Source organism: Chiloscyllium plagiosum, chromosome 26 (assembly GCF_004010195.1).
Source record: "Chiloscyllium plagiosum isolate BGI_BamShark_2017 chromosome 26, ASM401019v2, whole genome shotgun sequence".
In the NCBI taxonomy this organism is placed as follows: Eukaryota; Metazoa; Chordata; class Chondrichthyes; order Orectolobiformes; family Hemiscylliidae; genus Chiloscyllium; species Chiloscyllium plagiosum.
In genome coordinates, this window is record NC_057735.1 from 39,321,930 (window position 1) to 39,344,016 (window position 22,087).

Sequence of the window (22,087 nt, forward strand, 5' to 3'; positions counted from 1 at the left end):
ATCTGAATAGGAAGGGTTTGGAGGGATATGGGCCGGGTGCTGGCAGGTGGAACTAGATTGGGTTGGGATATCTGGTCAGCATGGACAGGTTGGACCGAATAGTCTGTTTCCATACTGTATATCTCTATGACTCTATGACTTAAAGAGTAGAAGAAACCTGGAGCACTTTCTCTGAAAAGGCTGTGGTTAAAAGATGTTTTTAAGACTGAAATCAATAGATTTTCCTTCATTAAGTTATTGAGTGATATGGAGCACAGATGGAAAAGTAAATTTGGGATAGAGATCAATCACAATTTAGCGGAATGACAGAGCAGGCCAAGAGTTTAAATAGCCTACTCCTGCTCTTAACTGTCCTGCCTCATACTCTGATCTGTAATTTCTAACTTCCGTTTTTCCATTTCCTCCTGGCTTGGAGGACAATGGGAATGTCATTCACCACTTCATTTCCATTTAGTTTCTGAATCTAAAACCTTGGTGTGATTTAAGGTAGCAGTGGTTCTGATAGTAATGCCTGGGGCACAGCACTCAGTACTTCTGCCAATGCGTCTCTACACTCAAAGCTATGTCTGTTCTTTACAACCATTTTGCCAATTTCTATTGATTACAAAATTATTCTTGGTCAGTGACATTTAGCTTTAGCTACTGTGTCACAAGAAGCACCTTTGAGGGGTGGAGAGCACCTTTAGCAAATTAATGCTGAAGCTTCCTGTTAAATTGTGTTGAAACCGGTCAAATGCCTTTCAAGTTGAGGCACACCAAAGCCAGGGGGTTTTCCTCAATCCACTTGGAATGTCATTTTTCCTGAATCCATGTTGATATTGTTGCCAGTGTAGGGTTGAAATTTGTATTATAATTCCATAGTTTCATGTCTCCATCGTGTGACTGTTTTGTATTTCATGTTGTTGCTACCTGTACATCAACACCTCTCCAGTCTCCAGTGACTCTACTATAAGATAATACTCCTTATTATCTCCAGTCTCTCTATTGTGGCAGTGTGAATATTAATTGCTGTGTCATATGCATGCCTGTTGAATGTTAATGGTTGCGACATATCAACTGCCATTGAGTAGGCCCAGACTGACCCCATTGCAGTGGCCAGTGAGCCCTATTTACTTCCTGGGGTGAGACTGGGACCTCGCATCGGAATTGGCAGCTGTTACATGGGTAGAGATGATGTCGGCGAGGTAGATCCAGTGGCAAAAGATGATGCCTGAAGATCAGTGATTTTGTTGTTGGTTGGGTCTAGTGCTGGTGGTGGCAAAGCAGTGATGGAAGGGCATCTTGGCAACAAGAATGAGAGATGCGACCCTAACATTGGTTGGGTCCACCACAGGTAACGGTGAGGCAGTGGCAATAGAGAATTGGCCTAGCGGCAAAAGATGGCAGCTGAAGAGTGGCAACTTCCACATTGGTTGGGTCTGGTGCAGATGGCAGTGAAAAAGAGTGGAGGAGGGATGGTGGCATAGGCGTCATTGATGAAGAGTCATCTCAGGGCTGATGGACTCTCTTTAAGCCATTTCCTTCTTTTTTTTCTTGTTCTTAAAACTATTCAAAATGGCGCTGGATTGTAGCGACAATGGAAAAGCTTTTCACTATATTTTACTGCTTTTCTCACCATAAAATATACATGACAGTAAAACCATTCATTTGTTTTTAAATTTTGGGTATATCAGAGTAAAAGGTGTAGTATATGGAGTATACAGTCTTTGTGACTGTCTTGTATAGCTTTGATGGTGACTAGCAAGACAATGATACACAATCCAATTGGAATCAATTATGTATTGAGAGAAGCTGTGACCTGCCTGATATTTGCACATCAGATTGGCCAAAAAACTTACAGTGTGACAAGAAATATTTATTAAATGTGAAAAGGAATAATATGAACAGACATTTCAAGTTAAAGATTTAATTCCAACAAAACTTTCCAAACAGGATTGAAAATTGTGATATTCTCAATTCTGCCTAAGCTTATGATGGTGGATTTTCAGATTGCAAGTCTGATATCTCTGATTATAATGGCCATAATTGCGATAACTTCCTAACTTGTGTTCACTGTGTCCCTTGTGTTTTGTTTAAATTCTAAATGTTAGTAGTTTAACCTTCCAGCATCTACAGCTAAATTATCCATCGACAAGAGATTAAATGAACCAAACGAGTCGAGAGTTGAGAAGGTGGAGTCAAATTGAATCAGTAAAACAAATATAAGCATTCAGACCCAAGCAGCTGTTATACTTTATTTCAGCTTTGGTTTGGGACTAAGATAACTTTCTGGAACAGAATCATTGACTACAGAAAACAAAAAGTGAGCAACCAAAATCAAAGCCTTTCGGGATTCCCCCAGATCTCCATTTCCTCATAATTTTTTTTCTTCCTATTTTGAGTCCTTGAATAATCTTGGTTAAGACAAAACAGTTAGTGATAGAATTGTACAGCAAAAAAGAAGACCATTCAGCCCATAATACCTGTACAGAGCTTGTAAATAGCCATTTTGCAAGTCCCAATCCCAAAGGTCAGTTCCAGTTCATTTAAATTTGTTTCATTACAATAAAACTCTGCATCTCATCTTTTGTTCTTTTTCTAATTAACTTATTTCTGTGTCCTCTGCTTACTGACTCTCACGTGGAAACAGTTTCTCATTTTTTGTATTACTGTACTAACTCATTACATCACTAGTGAAGCCTCATGACAAAATTCCACTAGTTTATCCAATAACTCAACCAGATTTTGCACAAACCACTCATCAAGAAAATGAGTGTGAACAAAATTGAAAACCAAAGAGCCCAAGTCTGACTCTGGGTTGTTGGATGCAATGGAGGCCTTTCTTTGAGCTTAACTTTCACCATCACCAATGGGCTCAAATCTTTTTAATCTCGTGCCTGTTTAATATTCAATAATTCCTTCAATTTTTATATCATTTTTAACAACTTTCATTCACTGTTTAGTCTTTTGATGGGTCCAGTTAAAATGTTATGCAATTCTGCTTGACAGACTGTCCTAGATCAATATGATATTGTGCAGTGCGTGTAACAGATTGTTCTAGATTATTGTGAAAGGATCACTAAGTGACCTGTGCACTAGCCAATAATGGATTGGCATTAAATCAGTCTCAGTAAAGCTGCAAGGTCCAAGTTTCTAAAAGCTTGCTATCTTATAGTCAGATGGTAGGGAAGAAAGGCAAGGAAGAGGCTTAAAGCACAACAGAAGAAACAAAAAGCTCCTAAGATAACCTTGCCACAGACGAAGGCATCATTCCATGTAGCAGTAAGCAATGCAGACTCAAAAATCTCTAGTTAGATATTAACTATACTCAGTTCGATGATAAATAGACTTAACATTAAGATAGGGGATTGAGAGTAGGTTTGAAACACACCCGTATTTCCGTCTCACCGAGATCTGTGTTGATGGAATCAGTTTTGGCTGTGGTTCCCGCCATGGTTGAATGTCCTCTATTGGTGTTCACAGAATAAGGAAAGCCAGTTGGTTGATTCTTTAGCAGGAGTCAGCATCGTTAGGAGGGGAAAAGTTGAAGACTGAAGAAAAACTTGCAGAACCCCGAAGAGTTCTTCAAATCATCTTCTGTGCCTTTGGTGGAACCCCAGAGAAGTAGGATAAATGGTTGAAAGTGGTGTTACGATGGAAGAGCTGGCACTGTCTCTGCAGAAGCTGCAATGTTTAAATGACAAATTAACCGGCTGTGCTTTCTCTCTTCCATTAGTTGTGGGGGAGAGACCAATCTTAATTATCCTAATAGCGTAAGACTCTTGGTGGTGGTAAATTGTGAATATTATGATCTTAATATTCTATTATACAAGTTTTATACAAAAATTTCTTTTCAAGTTGACCTGTGTTTTCTGTCAAGCTGCCAAACTGCAGTTGCACATTCACACTGCATCATAGTTTATACCTATTTCCCAGGCTTGTCCACGGTACTGGCAGAAGATATAACCTTACTTTCACATTTGGTACTACTGCAGGTCCTGATGGAGATGCAAAAGTATTTAAGTCAAGGTTTGTAGTCTAATTATGTACACATATAACCTAAAAGCATTCTTTAAAACTAGGATATATTAAGCTTAAGAATGAGTAAACCTTAATGTCTAATTCTCTTTTTTTTGCCACCAACCACAATTAATTCCTATTCATTTGGTAAAAGGCAAAGACGTTGTTGTAAGAAAGAGTCGGGCCCTTTTAATTAAAGTCATGAAAAGAAAGTCAGATGTTGTCTGTTTAAGTAGCAGCTTTTCTTTCCACAAGAAAGAAACTACAGTTTGAATCCTGTATTTGAACGAACAGCCCCACTTAACGTGATCATCCATTAATACAAACTGACCCATGAGTAAAACATTCATTAAAGCTCATTCAGGACTTACTGGGATACTTAAGTGACCAACTGACCTCATAATCCCCGTTTCTAGCTTACAGCTTCCCAAAGGGTTCAATGAACAGTTTTGTTGTGAAGCAGTCAATAGTCATCAGTGTATGGATAATGTTATTATACAATTAAACATTTGTCTCATCTTGTTTTGATATAGATCTGAAGAGTTTACTTGAGGTGATGGGCAGTGCTGGTCGGCGACTGACCATGCTGCAGCAGAATCGAACTGCCTTTGAGGATGCAATACTCACCAACCTGGAGAAACCCAGTCACCCAAAGGGTCTCGAGTGGACCATGGTGGAACCATCCAGTAACCCTTCAACTCCTGAACGGACACTGCCTGTCTACTTGTCCTATTTCGACATGTTGCTAACTGAAGACTATGCATGGCTATCTAAGGGGCTGGTGGAGCGGCCAGAGACTGACCACATCATGAAGACTGAGCTGCACAAAGAGCCAGAACAATGCCCCATAGTGGACAGTCAGGAGCTATGTGTACCCACAGAGCTGGACTATCAGAACAGTGTCCACTTTGAAGAAAGGTCACTAGAACAGGTTCAGACGATGGTGGTTGGTGAAGTTCTCAAGGAGATAGAAACAGCCTGTAAGCTACTAAACATTGCAGCAGGTAAATGATTCCAAAAGTAACTTAAACATTTGGGTTCAACAGCTAATCTGATCAAAATCATCATTTTGACTTTTCAAAATTAATCTAAAATATGGATTGTCTGCTGAGTTCAATCCCACAGTTATTGACTATTTATTAATTCCTTATTAAAAACATTTCATGAATTGTCACTGAATTAATCCTCTTGATACTCATAATTTCAATTTAATATGTTACTGTGCAACAGACTATTCTAGTTGGTGTGAGAGAAAGCAGTTGTAACCAGGTTTGTTAGATTAATCGATTTATTCAATTGTGTGGCATTACTGACTGATCAATGTGCTCTGATGCCCTAGAAGAGTTTGCTCCAAATTAATCTGACATTGTTTCATGGCAGATTGTTCCACAATGGAACAACGTTCACTTGCTCTGTATTAGTGTGACACACTGCATTATTGTACATTAACGATAGAGATAAAGAGAAATCTGCTATTGGCCATAACATAACTGCATGCCATAGCATCTCTCCCAAGTGAGTGAATGTGAACTGATCTGCAGCACGCTGTGCCTTATGATAGTTTAATGATCTTATAACAATGAGATATATTGAGCATTCACAGTTTGGCACTAAACAATTTGATGAAGTGCACAGTAGCTCAAACAACAAGTCTAAAGTTCATTTAATGAGGAATTAACTATTTTAACTGGAAGGAAAAGCGAACCTTGAACAGCTGAGCGATGAAGTAACCGATTTACAACCTTCAAGTTTTGTTCAATAAAATTAAGGAGAAAAGCAATCTTGTATCATGTCATTATGCAGAAGGTGGGTTTGAGTACTTTACAATAAAAGGAAGAGATGAATCTAGGAGGCACTGAGCAGGTGCAAGAGGGAAGGAAATAGTGAGGTTGGAAACAAAGGCTAAGTGAAGATGAGAGAGTTTGATGATGCCTAAGAGCAGGAAAAGACATCTAAAAAGGGGGAACTCGATAGAAAACATTAGAGTGCAGGAGTAGGATGGTTGGATCCTTGTAGAGCAGAGGGAGTGAGGGTTGAGGGGAGGTTATAATAAAATAAATAGGAGGTCAAGTGAACTTTTCAGATTGCTCCTTCTTGCTTTTAGTTATGTCCCTCCAAATTTAAATGCCCGATCTGGCCTATAGTCAGGTAGATCCAGCAGCTCCTTTCAGACATTTTCACAATCCACTGAGTATAACACGCAACTTGTGTTTGCATGAAGGTATTAATTATATGTGGAGGAGACTGTATTAAGCTCTTATCTATGGCAGTGGTCATGTTTCACTGCAATTACTCAGCAACTGTCATGCAAATGTGTCATTGTTGTCTGGTTTATATTTGCAGGAGTTTAGTGAGTTGGACCCTGTTATTGTTTTAAAACAGAGTTTTAGACCTAATGACATGAAGCATGGCAAAAAGGGTGCATTAGAATTTTATGCTTGCTTCTTATTTTAAGTGAGGTTCATTGCAATGTATTTAGTAAAGAAAGCAGACCAAAGGGTCACAGCAGGCTCTTTGAAAAAACAATCTAATTAGACCCACATTCTCCCTATAACTCTGTAATTCTCTCTCTGACAAATATTTACGCAATTTCCTTTTGAAAAGTTACTTTTGAATTGGCTTCCGTCATTATTTACTTTATCATAATGACCATTTCCTGTAGAGGCCCGCATTGTCATGTTAATTTGCATGTATTTAAGGTTAATTTGGACTCAGTACATATAAGCGTTGACTGTGCATCAGAGTATCTGGCACATTCAGTCAATTTTGATTTCTGAGCAAAGCTCAGTGTCAGGAGTGGTCTGTCTGCATTTTAGGGTTGCACTGTACTAATCGAAACATAGCCTCTTTGTCTTGACTTCAATAATCAGCAGTCCCCAAGATTTGAAGGTTTAAAAAATGAAGACATAGAAACATAGAAAGTTGCTGCAGGAGTAGGCCATTCGGTTCTTCAATCCTGCAACACCATTCCATATGATTGGCCTGATGTGACATGGTGGCTCAGTGGTTAGCACTGCTACCTCACAACGCCAGGGACCCGGGTTCGATTCCAACCTCGGGTGACTGTCTGTGTGGAGTTTGCACATTCTTCCTGTGTCTAGGTGGATTTCCTCCGGGTGCTCTGGTTTCCTCCCACAGTCCAAAGATGCGCAGGTCAGGTGAATTGGTCATGCTAAATTGCCCGTAAATTTAAATGCATTAGGTAGGGGGAATGGGTCTGGTTGGGTTACTCTTCGGAGGGTTGGTGTGGACTAGTTGGGCCAAAGGGCCTGTTTCCACACTATAGGGAATCTAACCTAAAAAAATGGTTATGGTTGATCATGCAATGTCAGTATCCTGCTCTCGCTTTCTCTCTGTACCCCTTGATCCCTTTAGCTGCAAGGGCCTCATCCATCTCCCTCTTGAATCTATCTAATGAATTGGACCCAACAGCTTCCTGTGGGAGAGACTTCCACAGGTTCGCAATTGTCTGAGTGAAGAAATTCTTCTTCATCTCAGCCCTGAATGGAGTACCCCTTATTTTTAGACTGTGATTCCTGGTTCTGGACTTCCCCAACATTGGGAACATTCTTGCCACATCTAGCCTGTCCAGTCCCATCAGGATTTTATATGTTTCTATGAGATCGCCTCTCATTCTTTTAAATTCCAGTACAAGATTAGAGTGGTGCTGGAAAAGCACAGCAGGTCAGGCAGCATCAGAGGTACAGGAAAATTGATGTTTTGGGCAAAAGCCCTTCATCAGGAATGAACCTAAATTCCATTACAAGCCCAGTCAATTCAGACTTGCCTTACACTTTTATTCCTATCTTTTTGTTATATTTTGCATACTACTGAGTACACTGTTTCAATTCTCTTCTTTGTACCCTGACTAGATTGTATGGAAGTTAAAGTATGGAGGTCTATACATCTTTCTTGAATGACCCCTCCTTTATTCTGCTCAACGTTAGTGGAGAACACCTCCCTACACAGCATGAGAATTCAATTCTCATATTTCCAATATACAGTCTTACAGTCTTATTTTTGCTCTCTTCAAGTGAGGTCTCCAATTATTTGTTTCTTAGTTTTTAGACTGATTTTGTCCTTTGCCTCCCCTTTCACGTAATCACTATAGTCATTATTGGACCTCCTCCATTATGTTATCTAGCAGCCAAGTTGACAGGATATTGAACCATGTGGTGCATCATCAACAGCTTTATCCATAGCTGGCACCCTCACATTCATACTTTCAGCAAGGGTCACCAAAAAGTGACCTACAGACAAGAGACTTTGGTGGATGGATGTGGCCTTCCCATTCCTGGACATGAAACTACAGAGGAACTTTGATTATCTGAACGTCGATTATCCAAATTGTCTTTGGATACAGCTAAGCGTGTTGCTAAATCCATGAAAGTTTGCCACTGGTCAGCTGTTACAGTTTATGATATTTGAACATAGTTGCAGGAGTTGACCATTCGGACCCTCGAGCCTGTTCTACCACTTAATTAAATCATAAGTGATCTGTATCTTAACTGCATTTACTCAAGTTGGTTCGATAACCTGAGAGTAGAGATATACAGGCGCTGAGGCACAGTTTATTTGAGTCTGAAGACAGGTGGCAAGCAGTATTCTAACTTACTCTCCAAGTTTCACAATGTATCCCATCCCTTCATAAAATGTCAATCTGTTTATGCAGTGGCAAGAAGGAGGATGTGCATTGCTAAAACAATAATTTCTAGGTGTGGGTTAAAGACCAACATTCTGTTCAACAGGTTATAGCTAATACCCTGCATGTAACCCTGTTCAAAGAGCCCAGAACAATATTCAACAGTTTCATTAACAATAGGGATTGGAAAATGCAAAAAGAGGAACAAATGTATTCAAGGAATCAAATTAACTATTAATGGAGTTGGAAGGACATGTGGAGTGCTGCTTCTTTATTTTCTTTATTCATTCACAGGATGTGGATATCATTGGAAAAGCCAGCATTGATTGTGCATTTTCCATTGCTCTTGAGAAGGTAGACAGCAAAGTGACTTCTGAGGCCAGGTTTGAGGTAACTTAGGAGTTAACAACATTGCTGTGGGTCTGGAGTCCCATGTAGGCCAGACTAGGTAAGGAAGGCAGACAGCTTTTTACAGCAATCAGGTTGTTTCATGCTCATCATTACTGAGTAGCTTTTAATTGCAGATTCATTTCGTTCATTGAGCTAAACTGCCCTAGTGATGGGATTTCAACACGTGTATCCAATTCATGCCTCTAAAGACTAGTCCAATAACAATAGCCACTATTCTATTGTACCTACTTATAAAAAGAGTTAGTACACTTCACAGTTATTTATTGTCTGAAGTACTATTCATATCTTTCTGAGTGGGTGGCACAGTGGTTAGCACTGCTGCCTCACAATGTCAGAGACCTGGGTTCAATTCCCACTTCAGGCAACTGTCTGTGTGGAGTTTGCACATTCTCCCCGTGTCTGTGTGGGTTTCCTCCAGGTGCTCCGGTTTCCTCCCACAGTCCAAACAAAATGTGCAGGTTAGGTGAATTGGCCGTGCTAAATTGCCCGTAGTGTTAGATGAAAGAGTAAATGTAGGGAGTGGGTTGCTCACCGAGAGTTGATGTGAACTTGTTGGGCCAAAGGGCCTATTTCCGCACTGTAGGTAATCTAATCAAGGTGGTGTATGAATGCATGTCTATTTTTCTTATCCTGGTTTGTATGCTCAGGTTTTCCTGTTGGCCAACATTCATTCCTGTTATAAAACAGAAAATGTTCGAGAAATTTAACTGGTGGGGCAGCATCTGTGAAGAGAGAAACATAACTTTCCCTTTCTCCTTTACATCTCCAGCATCTATAGTATCTAGCTTTTATCTACTACTGTCAATTTTTTTGCTGGCCATTAGCACCAGATTAATCCTGAGCTACCCTCTAAAACAACCCGAGCAACTGTAGGCAGCTCATATTTTTCTTCAAGAACAATTAAGGAGGGGCCAGAAGTACAGACCCAGCTCACGATACCCATGTTTCACAGAAGGCTTGCAATCTCCTTACCCCCTTATTATCATCATTCCAGGATATTAATGAACTGCAAAACAGATTTGTTTACATTTCTCAGAGCATTATCTAAAAATCATTCTGTGGCCTTACATCACAGGTGAGGTGCCAGAAGACTGGAGGTTGGCTAACACGGTGCCACTGTTTAAGAAGGGTGGTAAGGACAAGCCAGGGAATTAAGACCAGTGAGCCTGATGTTGGTGGTGGGCAAGTTGTTGGAGGGAATCCTGAGGGACAGGATGTACATGTATTTGGAAAGGCAAGGACTGATTAGGGATAGTCAACATGGCTTTGTGCGTGGAAAATCATGTCTCAGAAACTGGATTGAGAACAATGGGGATTGATGAGAGCAGAGCAGTAGATGTGGTCTATATGGACTTCAGTAAGATGTTCGACAAGATGAGACTTGTGAGCAAGGTTAGATCTCACAGAATACAGGGAGAACTAGACATTTGTATACAGAACTGGCTCAAAGGTAGAAGACAGAGAGTGGTGGTGGGTTGTTCTTCAGACTGGAGGCCTGTGACCAGTGGAGTGCCACAAGGATTGGTGCTGGTTCCTCTACTCTTTGTCATTTACTTAAATGATTTGGATGCGAGCATAAGAGGTACAGTTAGTAAGTTTGCAGATGTCGCAGGTAGATAGGATAGTGAAGAAGGCGTTGGTATGCTTTCCTTTATTGGTCAGAGTATTGAGTATAGGTGTTGGGAGGTCATCTTGCGGCTGTACAGGACATTGGTTGGGCCACTGTTGGAATATTGCGTGTAATTCTGGTCTCCTTCCTATCGGAAAGATGTTGCAAAACTTGAAAGGGTTCAGAAAAGATTTCCAAGGCTGTTGCCAGGGTTGGGGGATCTGAGCTACAGGGAGAGGCTGAACAGGCTGGGGCTGTTTTCCCTGGAGCGCTGGAGCCTGAGGAGTGACTTTATAGAGCTTTATAAAATCATGAGGGGCATGGATAGGATAAATATTATAAAATCATGAGGGGCATGGATAGGATAAATAGACAAAGTATTTTCCTTGGGGTGGGTGAGTCCAGAATTAGAGGGCATAGGTTTATGGTGAGAGGGGAAAGATATAAAAGAGACCTAAGGGGCAACCTTTTCATGCAGAGGGTGGTGCGTGTATGGAATGAGCTGCCAGTGGATGTGGTGGAGGTTGGTACAATTGCAACATTTAAAAGGCATTTGGATGGGTATATGAATAGGAAGGGTTTGGAGGGATATGGGCCAGGTGCTGGCAGGTGGGACGAGATTGGGTTGGGATATCTGGTCGGCATGGACAGGTTGGACCGAAGGGTCTGTTTCCATGCTGTACATTTCTATGACTATGGCTCTAAGAAATAAAGTCTTTCAGCCTGTTCAATATAATTTCTCACTTTGCCTCTCAGTTCCTCATTTCTGATATACACAGGGATTCAGTGGTCTTGTATTCATAAACTATCCCAATATTAAAATCTGACCGTATCAATCGAAAACATAGGACCTGACTTTTGGTCATCAAGGTCAATTAGAAAGGAAGAAGTCAGATTGATTACAGGCTTTAGTTGATTGAACATTTTCAGGGCTGAGCCAATTGTCAAATTGGGCATCTAACTCAACCAATACAATGTTAGAATAGAGTCAATCAAGGTTGGGTTGACCTGTAAACATTAAATTGGCAATAGAGTTTAAAATGTGATAGAGTTTCTGCAATTTATGCTTTACTAATTCTACTAAATATTATGGTTTTATGTAGTAGCAGTCACTTCACCAATGTTAAAGGGTCTACAGCTGGCGTAATGGAAAGTTTGTGACGGTGCCATGCACAGCCTGTTCCAAACAAACGCCACCATTTTGGCTATGGCTACAGGGCAGGTACAGGTTACACCAGATCATATCAAGTAAACGTGCTAGCCCAGTGCTTTCAGCATGAAACAATTCTAAACCAGTTGGAAACAGTGCCAGGCCTTTAACATGTGCTTCCTCATAGCATGGCACCTTGTTGATCCCATAAGCCTACCTGCTTTTATTACCTCATTCCAATGTTCATCTTGATGCCTGGGGTGCTGTTTTGAAGGGAGGGCTATGATTCAGACATTCACTCTTCACAGTAAACATTTCTCACTACAACTCGAAACAGGAATCTCAAGAGTAATTACCCTTCTATAACCTATAGAGTCATCATTAAAGAGATGGGCTAAGATGGCACATGATTTGGAGATGCCGGTGTTGGACTGGGGTGTACAAAGTTAAAAATCACACAACACCAGTTTATGGTCCAACAGGTTTAATTGGAAGCACACTAGCTTTCGGAGCAACCATCACCTGATGAAGGAGCGTCGCTCCGAAAGCTAGTGTGCTTCCAATTAAACCTGTTGGACTATAACCTGGTGTTGTGTGATTTTTAACTAAGATGGCACAGATCTGGTAAAGAACCTGAAGCCATGTTATGCATCATTGACACTTTTGTTTGGAGTAGGAGACATGTTCAGTCAAAGTTTACAGTTTCAGTCAAAATTGTAAAAGCAAACATTCCATAATGACAGCCTTGTATTAGTCTTTCTGTCCTTTTAAGCACTTTCATTTATCAGCTGCCTGGTTCAGTGCTGAATGACAGAGAGAGTTAAGTGCACCTTCATGAAGGCTAGGCAAATATGGTGGGCAGCTGTTGGCAGCTAAACTGATAGATTTGAAAAATTCACCACATCATAGCATAAATATGTTTACTCCTGGTTTAGAGACAGTGGGTTTTGGGGTTTTCAAGTAACCCACTGAGAGACCTAGGCCTATAATTCTCACATGTGAATGAAGTTTCCTTACTATCTGATCTGAAGTCCTGATTCCCAACCCCGCCCACCAAAGTGTGCAACTTCTTGTTTGTCAGGGACCGTCCTCCACCAATAGCATTTTCACATGGCAATTGGCCAATTCATAAACGTGGCAAACTGCCGGGCTAGGACAGGAAATGATAATGAGAACCTGCTATTAGAGTTGTCAGGATCTCTGTAATCATAGCATTCCTGGGATTTCACAATCATTTATCCTTGCCCACTCCCAAAATGTCAGAAGTCACATGACCAGGTTATAGTCCAACAGGTTTATTTGAAATCACACAAGCTTTGAGAGTGCAGTCCCTTCGTCAAATTCAATGAGAGAGCAGGGCACACACACACAGAATTTATAGGCAGAGCGCTCAAAAGATCAGACAACTGATGTGTCACATAATGTGTCTCTGCAGGTGACCAACAGTGCTAGACGGTGTGTAAAGCGTTTATAAAGTCAATGCCAGTGGTGTACTGTCATGTCAGGTTCTAGATTAGAGTGGTGCTGAAAAAGCACAGCAGTTCAGCCAGCATCTGAGGAGCAAGAAAAGCCCTTCATCAGGAATAGAGGCAGAGTGCCTGCAGGGTGGAAAGATAAATGAGACGAGGGTGGGGGTGGGGAGAAAGTAGCATACCCCCCTCTCATTTATCTCTCCACCCTGCAGGCACTCTACATCTATTCCTGATGAAGGGCTTTTGCCCGAAACATCGATTTTCCTGCTCCTCGGATGCTGCCTAAACTGTTATGCTTTTCCAGCACCACTCTAATCTAGAATCTGGTTTCCAGCATCTGCAGCCCTCGTTTTACCCTGTACTGTCATGTCAATCAAGCAAAGTGATAGGAATATACAAAAGGTAACATCTCAGGCCCAATGAAATGATTCACCCCATAGATTTTTATGTGTGTAAGATGGTGGGGAGAGAGTGTACGTGTATATGTGTTTGAGGGTGTATGAGAGAGTAAACGTGTGTGAGACAGTATGTGTGTCACACACACATACTCTCTCACACATGTTTACTCTCTCATACACTCTCAAACACACATACACATACACTTTCTCCCCACCACCATCCAACACTCTTTGTCACCTGCAAAGACATATTATCTGACACTCCACTCATACCAGTTGTATGATCTTCTGATCTCTCTGCCCTTGATCTCTCTGCCTATAAACTGTGTGTGTGCATGTGTGTGTGTGCCCTACTCTCTCACAGCACCCAACAAAGGGGCTGTGCTCTGAAAGCTTGCGTGATTTCAAACCTGTTGGACTATAACCTGGTGTCATGTGACTTCTGACTTTGTCCACTCCAGTCTTACATTAGCACCTCCACATCATCACTCCCAAAAATATCGGATTATAGAGTAGGAAATTTGCAATATTTGTAACAAAATTCTGCCATTCAGCTTCTATGATTCAGAGATGCCGGTGTTGGACTGGGGTGTACAAAGTTAAAAATCACACAACACCAGGTTATAGTCCAACAGGTTTAATTGGAATCACTAGCTTTCAGAGAGCTGCTCCTTCATCAGGTGGTTGTGGGCTAGCACTCTGAAAGCTAGTTTCACTCTATGTTTCACTCAATCACTTTGATAGGACACAGGAGAGAGATAGACTGGAAGCCCCAACTCTTCCTTCCCTTATGTCCATATTCAGTGCAATGTAATTTTGATAAGGCTGAAATGTATTCCCAAACCTCCATTAGCTCGTGGTCCATCTAAAAGTCAGAACCAGCATGCTTTCCTGGATGTAATCAAGGAGCAGTATAATTTAGTCGCAGGTAGATAGGATAGTGAAGAAGGCATTTGGTATGCTTTCCTTTATTGGTCAGAGTACTGAGTACAGGAGTTGGGAGGTCATGTTGCGGCTGTACAGGACATTGGTTAGGCCACTGTTGGAATATTGTGTGCAATTCTGGTCTCCTTCCTATCGGAAAGATGTTGTGAAACTTGAAAGGGTTCAGCAAAGATTTTCAAGGATGTTGCCAGGGTTGGAGGATTTGAGCTACAGGGAGAGGCTGAACAGGCTGGGGCTGTTTTCCCTGGAGCGTCGGAGGCTGAGGGGTGACCTTATAGAGGTTTACAAAATTATGAGGGGCATGGATAGGGTAAATAGGCAAAGTCTTTTCCCTGGGGTCGGAGAGTCCAGAACTAGAGGGCATAGGTTTAGGGTGAGAGGGGAAAGATATAAAAGAGACCTAAGGGGCAGCTTTTTCATGTGGAGGGTGGTACGTGTATGGAATGAGCTGCCAGAGGATGTGGTGGAGGTTGGTACAATTGCAACATTTAAGAGGCATTTGGATGGGTATATTGTGTGTAATCAGGCTCAATAGCACTGATTTGTTACCTGGACACACCCAGAGGCAGACAGTATTGTTCCTTTGGAGTAAAATCCTCGACAATGACAGATGTGGAATTCCACAGAAGAGTACTATTTTAGATATATCCACTAAAAGTTACTTTGGAAACTTCCAGAAGCTTGAATTGTATTCAAAGAATCCCTACAGAGTGGAAACAGGCCCTACAGCCCAACAAGCCTCCAAAGAGTAACCCACCCAGACCCATTATTTACCCCTGACTAATGTACCTAACCTACACATCCCTGAAAACTATGGGCAATTTAGCATGGCCAATTCACCTAATCTGCACATCTTTGGATTCTGGGAAGAAACCAGAGAAAACCTATGCAGACATAGGGAGAATGTGCAAACTCCACACAGACAGTCATCTGAGGTTGGAATTGAACCCAGGTCTCTGGTATTGTGAGGCAGCAGTGTTAACCACAGTGCCATGTATTCCTGTGGTAAAAGTTAATTGATCTGTTAGCAATTAAAACAGAAAATGATGGAGTCTGGCAGCAGCTATGGAGACAGAGAAACACTAACATTTTGAATCCTGTGTGATTGTTCTTTGGAACTGCTAAATTTTGGGTGGACACTGTCCGTTTTGGCACAGATTGAGAACCCCATTGATTTCTTGCTTCCAAGGTCTAGGAGTAAGGAACATATCAGAATGACTGGAAATGAATTTGCAAGCAAATCAGCCATTTATGATCCAAGTAGGAGCCAATGATTTTGGGAAGGTAAGGCCTGAAGAAGTTTAGGGGATTAGGAGACAGATTTAAGAGCAATCCCAAGTGTTCCTTCATCAAATCACTAAAGAGTTATGACACAGCAAGAAGCTCTTCAGCCCATCATTAAATGAAAATCATTATCAGTACTAAGCTCCTGCTTTCCCCCCATACCCTTACGTATTGGCTTTATCCAAATATCATCCAGTGCCCTTTCAAATGCCTCAAAGTAAGCTGCCTCCTCCATACTTGTAAGCAGTGCATTCCATCCCCTAGCATTGACTTAGTGAAAAAAGTTTTGCTCTCTTCACTCTTGTTTTGCAGATCACTTTAAATTGTGTTCTAGGATTGGGAAGGATAAAAAAGATGGGGGAGCATAACTGACGCACCATGGTGTGTTGCAAGATAAAATTTTCCAACACTACTATCTTCTATAAGCTCATTTTGAGATCATCTAAATGTTGCCTACATACAAACTCCCTATTAGTCCTGCCCATCCATTAATGCTAGGTTACTGAACGACATTGGCTCTCAGTCCAGCAATGGCTTGATTCAAAAATTCTAGTCCTCCTGTTGAAGTTCCCCTGTCCTTTTCTATTCCATTAGGGTGAATGGTGGCTCAGTGGTTAGCACTATTGCCTTGTAGTGCCAGAGACCTGGGTTCAATTCCATCCTTCAGCAACTGTCTACAAATTCTCTCTGTGTGGGTGTACTCCCACAGTTCAAAGGTGTGCAGGTTAGGTGGATAACTGTGCTAAAGTGTCCAGGGATGTGTGGGTTAGCCAGTGGAAATATAGGGCAAGGGAGTGGCTCTGGGTGGGATGCTCTTTAGAGGGTTTGGTGTGGATTCAAGGGGCTGAATGGCCTGCTTCCATGCTGTAGGGATTCTATGATTTGATTCTCTGTAAATCTAACTCCCTCCAACCAAAACCACTGAGAGCTCTGCATTTTTCTAACTCTAGCCTAGTGTCGTCTTTTCAACTCCTTTTCCCCATCACAGGCAGCTGTGATTATAGCTGCCTCACTCCTGCTAACCCTCTCTGTTCTCTGCTGCTCCCTCCCACTACATGGCACTCCTTAAAGTACACCTCTATTCGTCACCAAGCTAATATCGGAACTTTAGCCCCAAAATCAATTCTCATCCTATGTTTGTTTTCTGGATCTGATATAACAGAATTCATCATGATATGGGACACTAGTTCAGGAAAAGGTGGGAACCTGTCTAAAATGATTACCACATTTCAATAGGATGGGGTCTAATGTACTGATGACACAGAGAGCAAGATACCCTTTAAACGACATTGTCAAGGGACAGAAGGAATGAAAACAATCAGAAAAAGCAAGCAGAGAAGGTAGAACTTAAAGAGGTAAATATACAAATAAAGAACATTGGATTGTGGTAAGCATAAAGGGAAAGAGTAAGAAGAGCAAACTGACTAGTTAAATAGCAAAGACTGAGATAAAGTAATGTGGTATTACCTTGGTCACAAGCTAAAGGGAAATTAGAAGTGTTATGTAGGGTCAGAAAAAGATAAAATGCATATATTGCATTGGATGCAGAAAAAAAAATTGAAGAATTGAGAAAATATTTCAAAACAGGCAGGAAATAATTCCAGAGAAGAATCCTGAGTGGGAAGGCCCAGGGCTCCATATTTCCAAGTGGCCTACTGCCTGTTTTGGGGATCCATCAATATCAAACAAATGGGTCCAATGTTTGCAAGGGGACAAATGTCTACACAGTAGTAAGAACTTGGTTGACTATCGGCTAGAGGTCTCAGCTGAGAGGGAGAATGTTGAGTTAGTTAACACTGTGAAGTTAATAAAACATCCTGAACAGGAGCATCAACAAATTAAATTTGACACCATTAAACAAAGTGTTGCCAACATTAACAGGGAGATTTTCATTTTCATTGCTGACAGAATGGATTTTGATTGCTCATTTGTAAAATCCTCTTACATTCCATCCCGTCAAGGATTCTGCCTGCAGTCTGTTCCTCTATCTTCTCTGTCACACAATGGAATCAAAGATTGACCCCAAGGGTTCAGTTACTTACTGCAGAATTCTCAGTCTCTAACCTTATAGAACATAGAACATTACAGCGCCCTCGATGTTGCGCCGACCTGTCATACCAATCTGAAGCCCATCTAACCTACACTATTCCATGTACGTCCATATGCTTGTCCGATGACGACTTAAATGTACTTAAAGTTGGCGAATCTACTACCGTTGCAAGCAAAGCATTCCATACCCTTACTACTCTCTGAGTAAAGAAACTACCTCTGGCATCTGTCCTATATCTATCATCCCTCAATTTAAAGCTGTGCGCTCTCATGCTGCCGTCACCATACTTGAAAAAAGGCTCTCCCTGTCCACCCTATCTAACCCTCTGATTATCTTATATGTCTCTATTAAGTCACCTCTCAACCTTCTTCTCTCTAACAAAAACAACCTCAAGTCCCTCAGCCTTTCCTCGTAAGACCTTCCCTCCATACCAGGCAGCATCCTAGTAAATCTCCTCTGCATCTTTTCCAAAGGTTCCACATTCTTCTTATAATGCGGTAACCAGAACTGTACACAACACTCCAAGTGCGGCCGCACTAGAGTTTTGTACAGCTGTAGCATAACCTCATGGTTCCGGAACTCGATCCCTCGATTAATAAAAGCTAAGACAATGTATGCCTTCTTAACAACCCTGTCAACCTGGGTGGAAACTTTCAAGGATCTGTATACCTGGACACCAAGATCTCTCTGCTCATCTACACTACCAAGAATCTTACCATTAGCCCTGTACTTTGCATTCTGGTTACTCCGACCAAAGTGAATCACCTCACACTTGTCCGCATTAAACTCCATTTTCCACCTCTCAGTCCAGCTCTGCAGCTTATCTATGTCTCTCTGTAATCTACAACATCCTTCGTCACTATCCACAACTCCACCGACCTTAGTGTCGTCTGCAAATTTACTAACCCACCCTTCTATGCCCTCATCCAGGTCGTTTATAAAAATGACGAACAGCAGTGGGCCCAACACCGACCCTTGCGGTACACCACTGGTAACTAGACTCCAGGATAAACATTTCCCATCAACCACCGCTCTCTGTCTTCTTTCAGCAAGCCAATTACTGATCCAAACTGCTATATCTCCCACAGTCCCATTCCTCTGCATTTTGTACAATAGCCTACTGTGGGAAACCTTATCGAACTCCTTGCTGAAATCCATATACATCACACCAACCGGTTTACTCTCACCTACCTGTTTGGTCACCTTCTCAAAGAACTCAATAAGGTTTGTGAGGCACGACCTACCCTTCACAAAACTGTGCTGACTATGCCTAATCAAATTATTCATTTCGAGATGATTATAAATCCTCTCTCTTATAATCTTTTCCAACACTTTACCAACAACTGAAGTGAGGCTCACTGGTCTATAATTACCAGGATTGTCTCTACTCCCCTTCTTGAACAGCGGAACCACATTTGCTATCCTCCAGTCTTCTGGCACTATTCCTGTAGACAATGATGATTTAAAGATCAATGCCAAAGACTCGGCAATCTCCTCTCTGGCTTCCCAGAGGATCCTAGGATAAATCCCATCCGGCCCAGGGGACTGATCTATTTTCACACTCTGCTGGATTTCTAATACCTCCTCCTTGTGAACCTCAATCACACCTAGTCTAGTAGCCTGTATTTCAGTAATCTCCTTGACAACATTGTCATTTTTTAGAGTGAATACTGTTGAAAAATATTCATTTAGTGCTTTCCTTATCTCCTCTGACTCCACACACAACTTCCCACTACTACCCTTGATTGGTCCTAATCTTACTCTCGTTATTCTTTTATTCCTTAAATACCTATAGAAAGCCTTAGGGTTTACCCTGATCCTATCAGCCAACAACTTCTCATGTCTCCTCCTGGCTCTTCTGAGCTCTTTCTTTAGGTCTTTCCTGGCTACCTTGTAACCCTCAAACGCCCTAACTGAGCCTTCACATCTCATCCTAACATAAGCCTTCTTCTTCCCCTTGACCAGAGATTCCACTTTCTTCGTAAACCATGGCTCCCGCGCTCTACAGCTTCCTCCCTGCCTGACAGGTACATACTTATCTAGGACACACAGTAGCTTTTCCTTGAATAAGCTCCACATTTCTTATGACCGATCCAGTTCAATTTCTGCAAATCCCAGGAATATGATAGTGTGGAATTCAGTAATGGTAATGATTTTGAATATCAAGAAATGATTCTCTTTTGTTGGAAATGGTCATTGCCTGGCACTTGTGTGTTGTTAATATATTACTTGTCACCCATTGTGTGGTCCAGAACTTGTTGCTTATGGACATGGATTGCTGAAATATCTGAGGAGTCACAAATAGTGCTGAATTTTATGCAGTCATTAATGAACATTCCCTTTTGTGACCTTATAGTGGAAAGAAGGTCATGGATGGAGGAACTGACGATGATTGGATCTACCTTGAGGAGCTGCAGTAATGATTTATTTGGACTTGCAATGATTGTGCAACTACAGCTATCTTCCTTTGTGTTAGTCTTCCTTTAGGACTCTTAAAACTTCCCTTTCCTCATGATCAAAGCTTTTGATCTTCTGCCGTCATTTCTTCTTATGTGATTCAGCGTCACTTTTTTTTTGTTTGAGAATGCCATGTACTGCTTTTGAACACTCTGCTATATTAAAAATGGCATATACATTTATGTTACTGTTGTTGTTAAATGCATCAATTAGCAATGATGTGTTGTGTGAAGATTACCAAGTAGTCAGGAATTTGTTGTAGGGCAGAAAAAAGATAAAAGGCTCAGGGTGTAATTATAAATTAAACAGCAAAGGTTGAATGGGTTAAAGCACAATCTGAACAAAAATGATTTGCTGATGCCTTGAAACATAATCCTAGATGATTTATTAAATATCAGTGAATCTCATGCGGCATTTTTCACTATTAAATCAAATGAAAAATTGACAACTTGTGACATGCTACTAAAACTCCATGGAATCAGTGCCAACCTGTACCACTTCGTTAATTGTACAGGATCTTATTCTCTGGATGTGTGACTGCTACAAAATGACAAGCACAGATTCTTTCACATCAATGTCAAGATTAGAGTGGTGCTGGAAAAGCACATCAGTTCAGGCAGCATCCGAGGAGCAGGAAAATCAGTGTTCATCATTCCTGATGAAGGGCTTTAGCCTGAAATGTCGATTTTCCTGTTCCTCAGATGCTGCCTGACCTGCTTTGCTTTTCCAGCACCACTCTAATCTTGAGTCTAATCTTCAGCATCTGCAATATCCACCTCCGCCTCCTTCACATAAATGTCAAGTTCTGATCTTGTGTTGGAAACGTTGGTGGTTATTTTGGACAGGTCAGAAGGAAGGCTGCTGTTTGGAAAATTGAGTTGTCACACAGGTTCAATGAGAAGTGCTTCCCTGAGGTTGAAGTCAATGTTAATAACTGAGGGAGGATAGAATTAAGTTAGCTGCCAAGAACATCTTTTTTTCAGAGTCTCTTACCTGTGGAACAAATTGTCAGAACATGCAGTGACAATGGAGTTATAACAGCCATTCAGTATGGAATTGAATGAATTTTTGTGAACAGTGAGAAGTCATCTCGACCTATAGCAAGTCAATGGGTTAGCTGTACAATTGATACTGGTCATTGCAGTCCCCTGGAACTTTCATGATTTACCTTTGAGAATCAAGCAGGAGTCACCCGGAGATTTATCCCCCTGAACTTGTTCTCTTTATTGTCAATACCACTCCCAGGAAATTGTATGAGTTGGGTTGGCTTTGATGCAGATGGATAGTAACATGCCTGGGTGGGAACAAGTAAAGTGGATCAATTTGTCTTCTTCATGCTTCATATGTTTGCTCAATTTACCACTGCAAATCTGCTTTAATTTGATGGAACTCTGTTACAGGAAGGATATTATTAAGTTTAACCAAGACTCCCGCCCACCCTCTGACGACCCCTTCTCCTGCCTCCAACACACCCCATCCACCTGGACACCCTGTGCTGGCCTCCTACCTGCCCTCGACCTCTTCATAGCCAACTGCCACCGCGACATTAACCGCCACCTGAACTCCCCCACCCCTCTCACCCACTCCAACCTCTCACCCTCGGAACGCGCAGCCCTCCACTCCCTCCGTTGCAACCCCAACCTCACTATCAAACCAGCAGACAAGGGAGG

At 41.5% G+C, this 22,087-nt stretch overlaps 1 protein-coding gene across 3 annotated transcripts in view; it reads left to right on the forward strand.

The window, feature by feature from the left end:
* The window catches only part of LOC122563270 (SAM pointed domain-containing Ets transcription factor), a 92,789-nt gene that overhangs the window by 39,456 nt on the left and 31,246 nt on the right, over positions 1 to 22,087 (forward strand). For all 3 annotated transcript variants that reach the window (XM_043716944.1, XM_043716946.1, XM_043716945.1), the window contains exon 2: positions 4,533 to 5,003. In XM_043716944.1, the coding sequence (XP_043572879.1) occupies positions 4,556 to 5,003 (448 nt within the window). In that variant the 5' untranslated portion in view covers positions 4,533 to 4,555. The remainder of the gene's footprint in view (positions 1 to 4,532; positions 5,004 to 22,087) is intronic.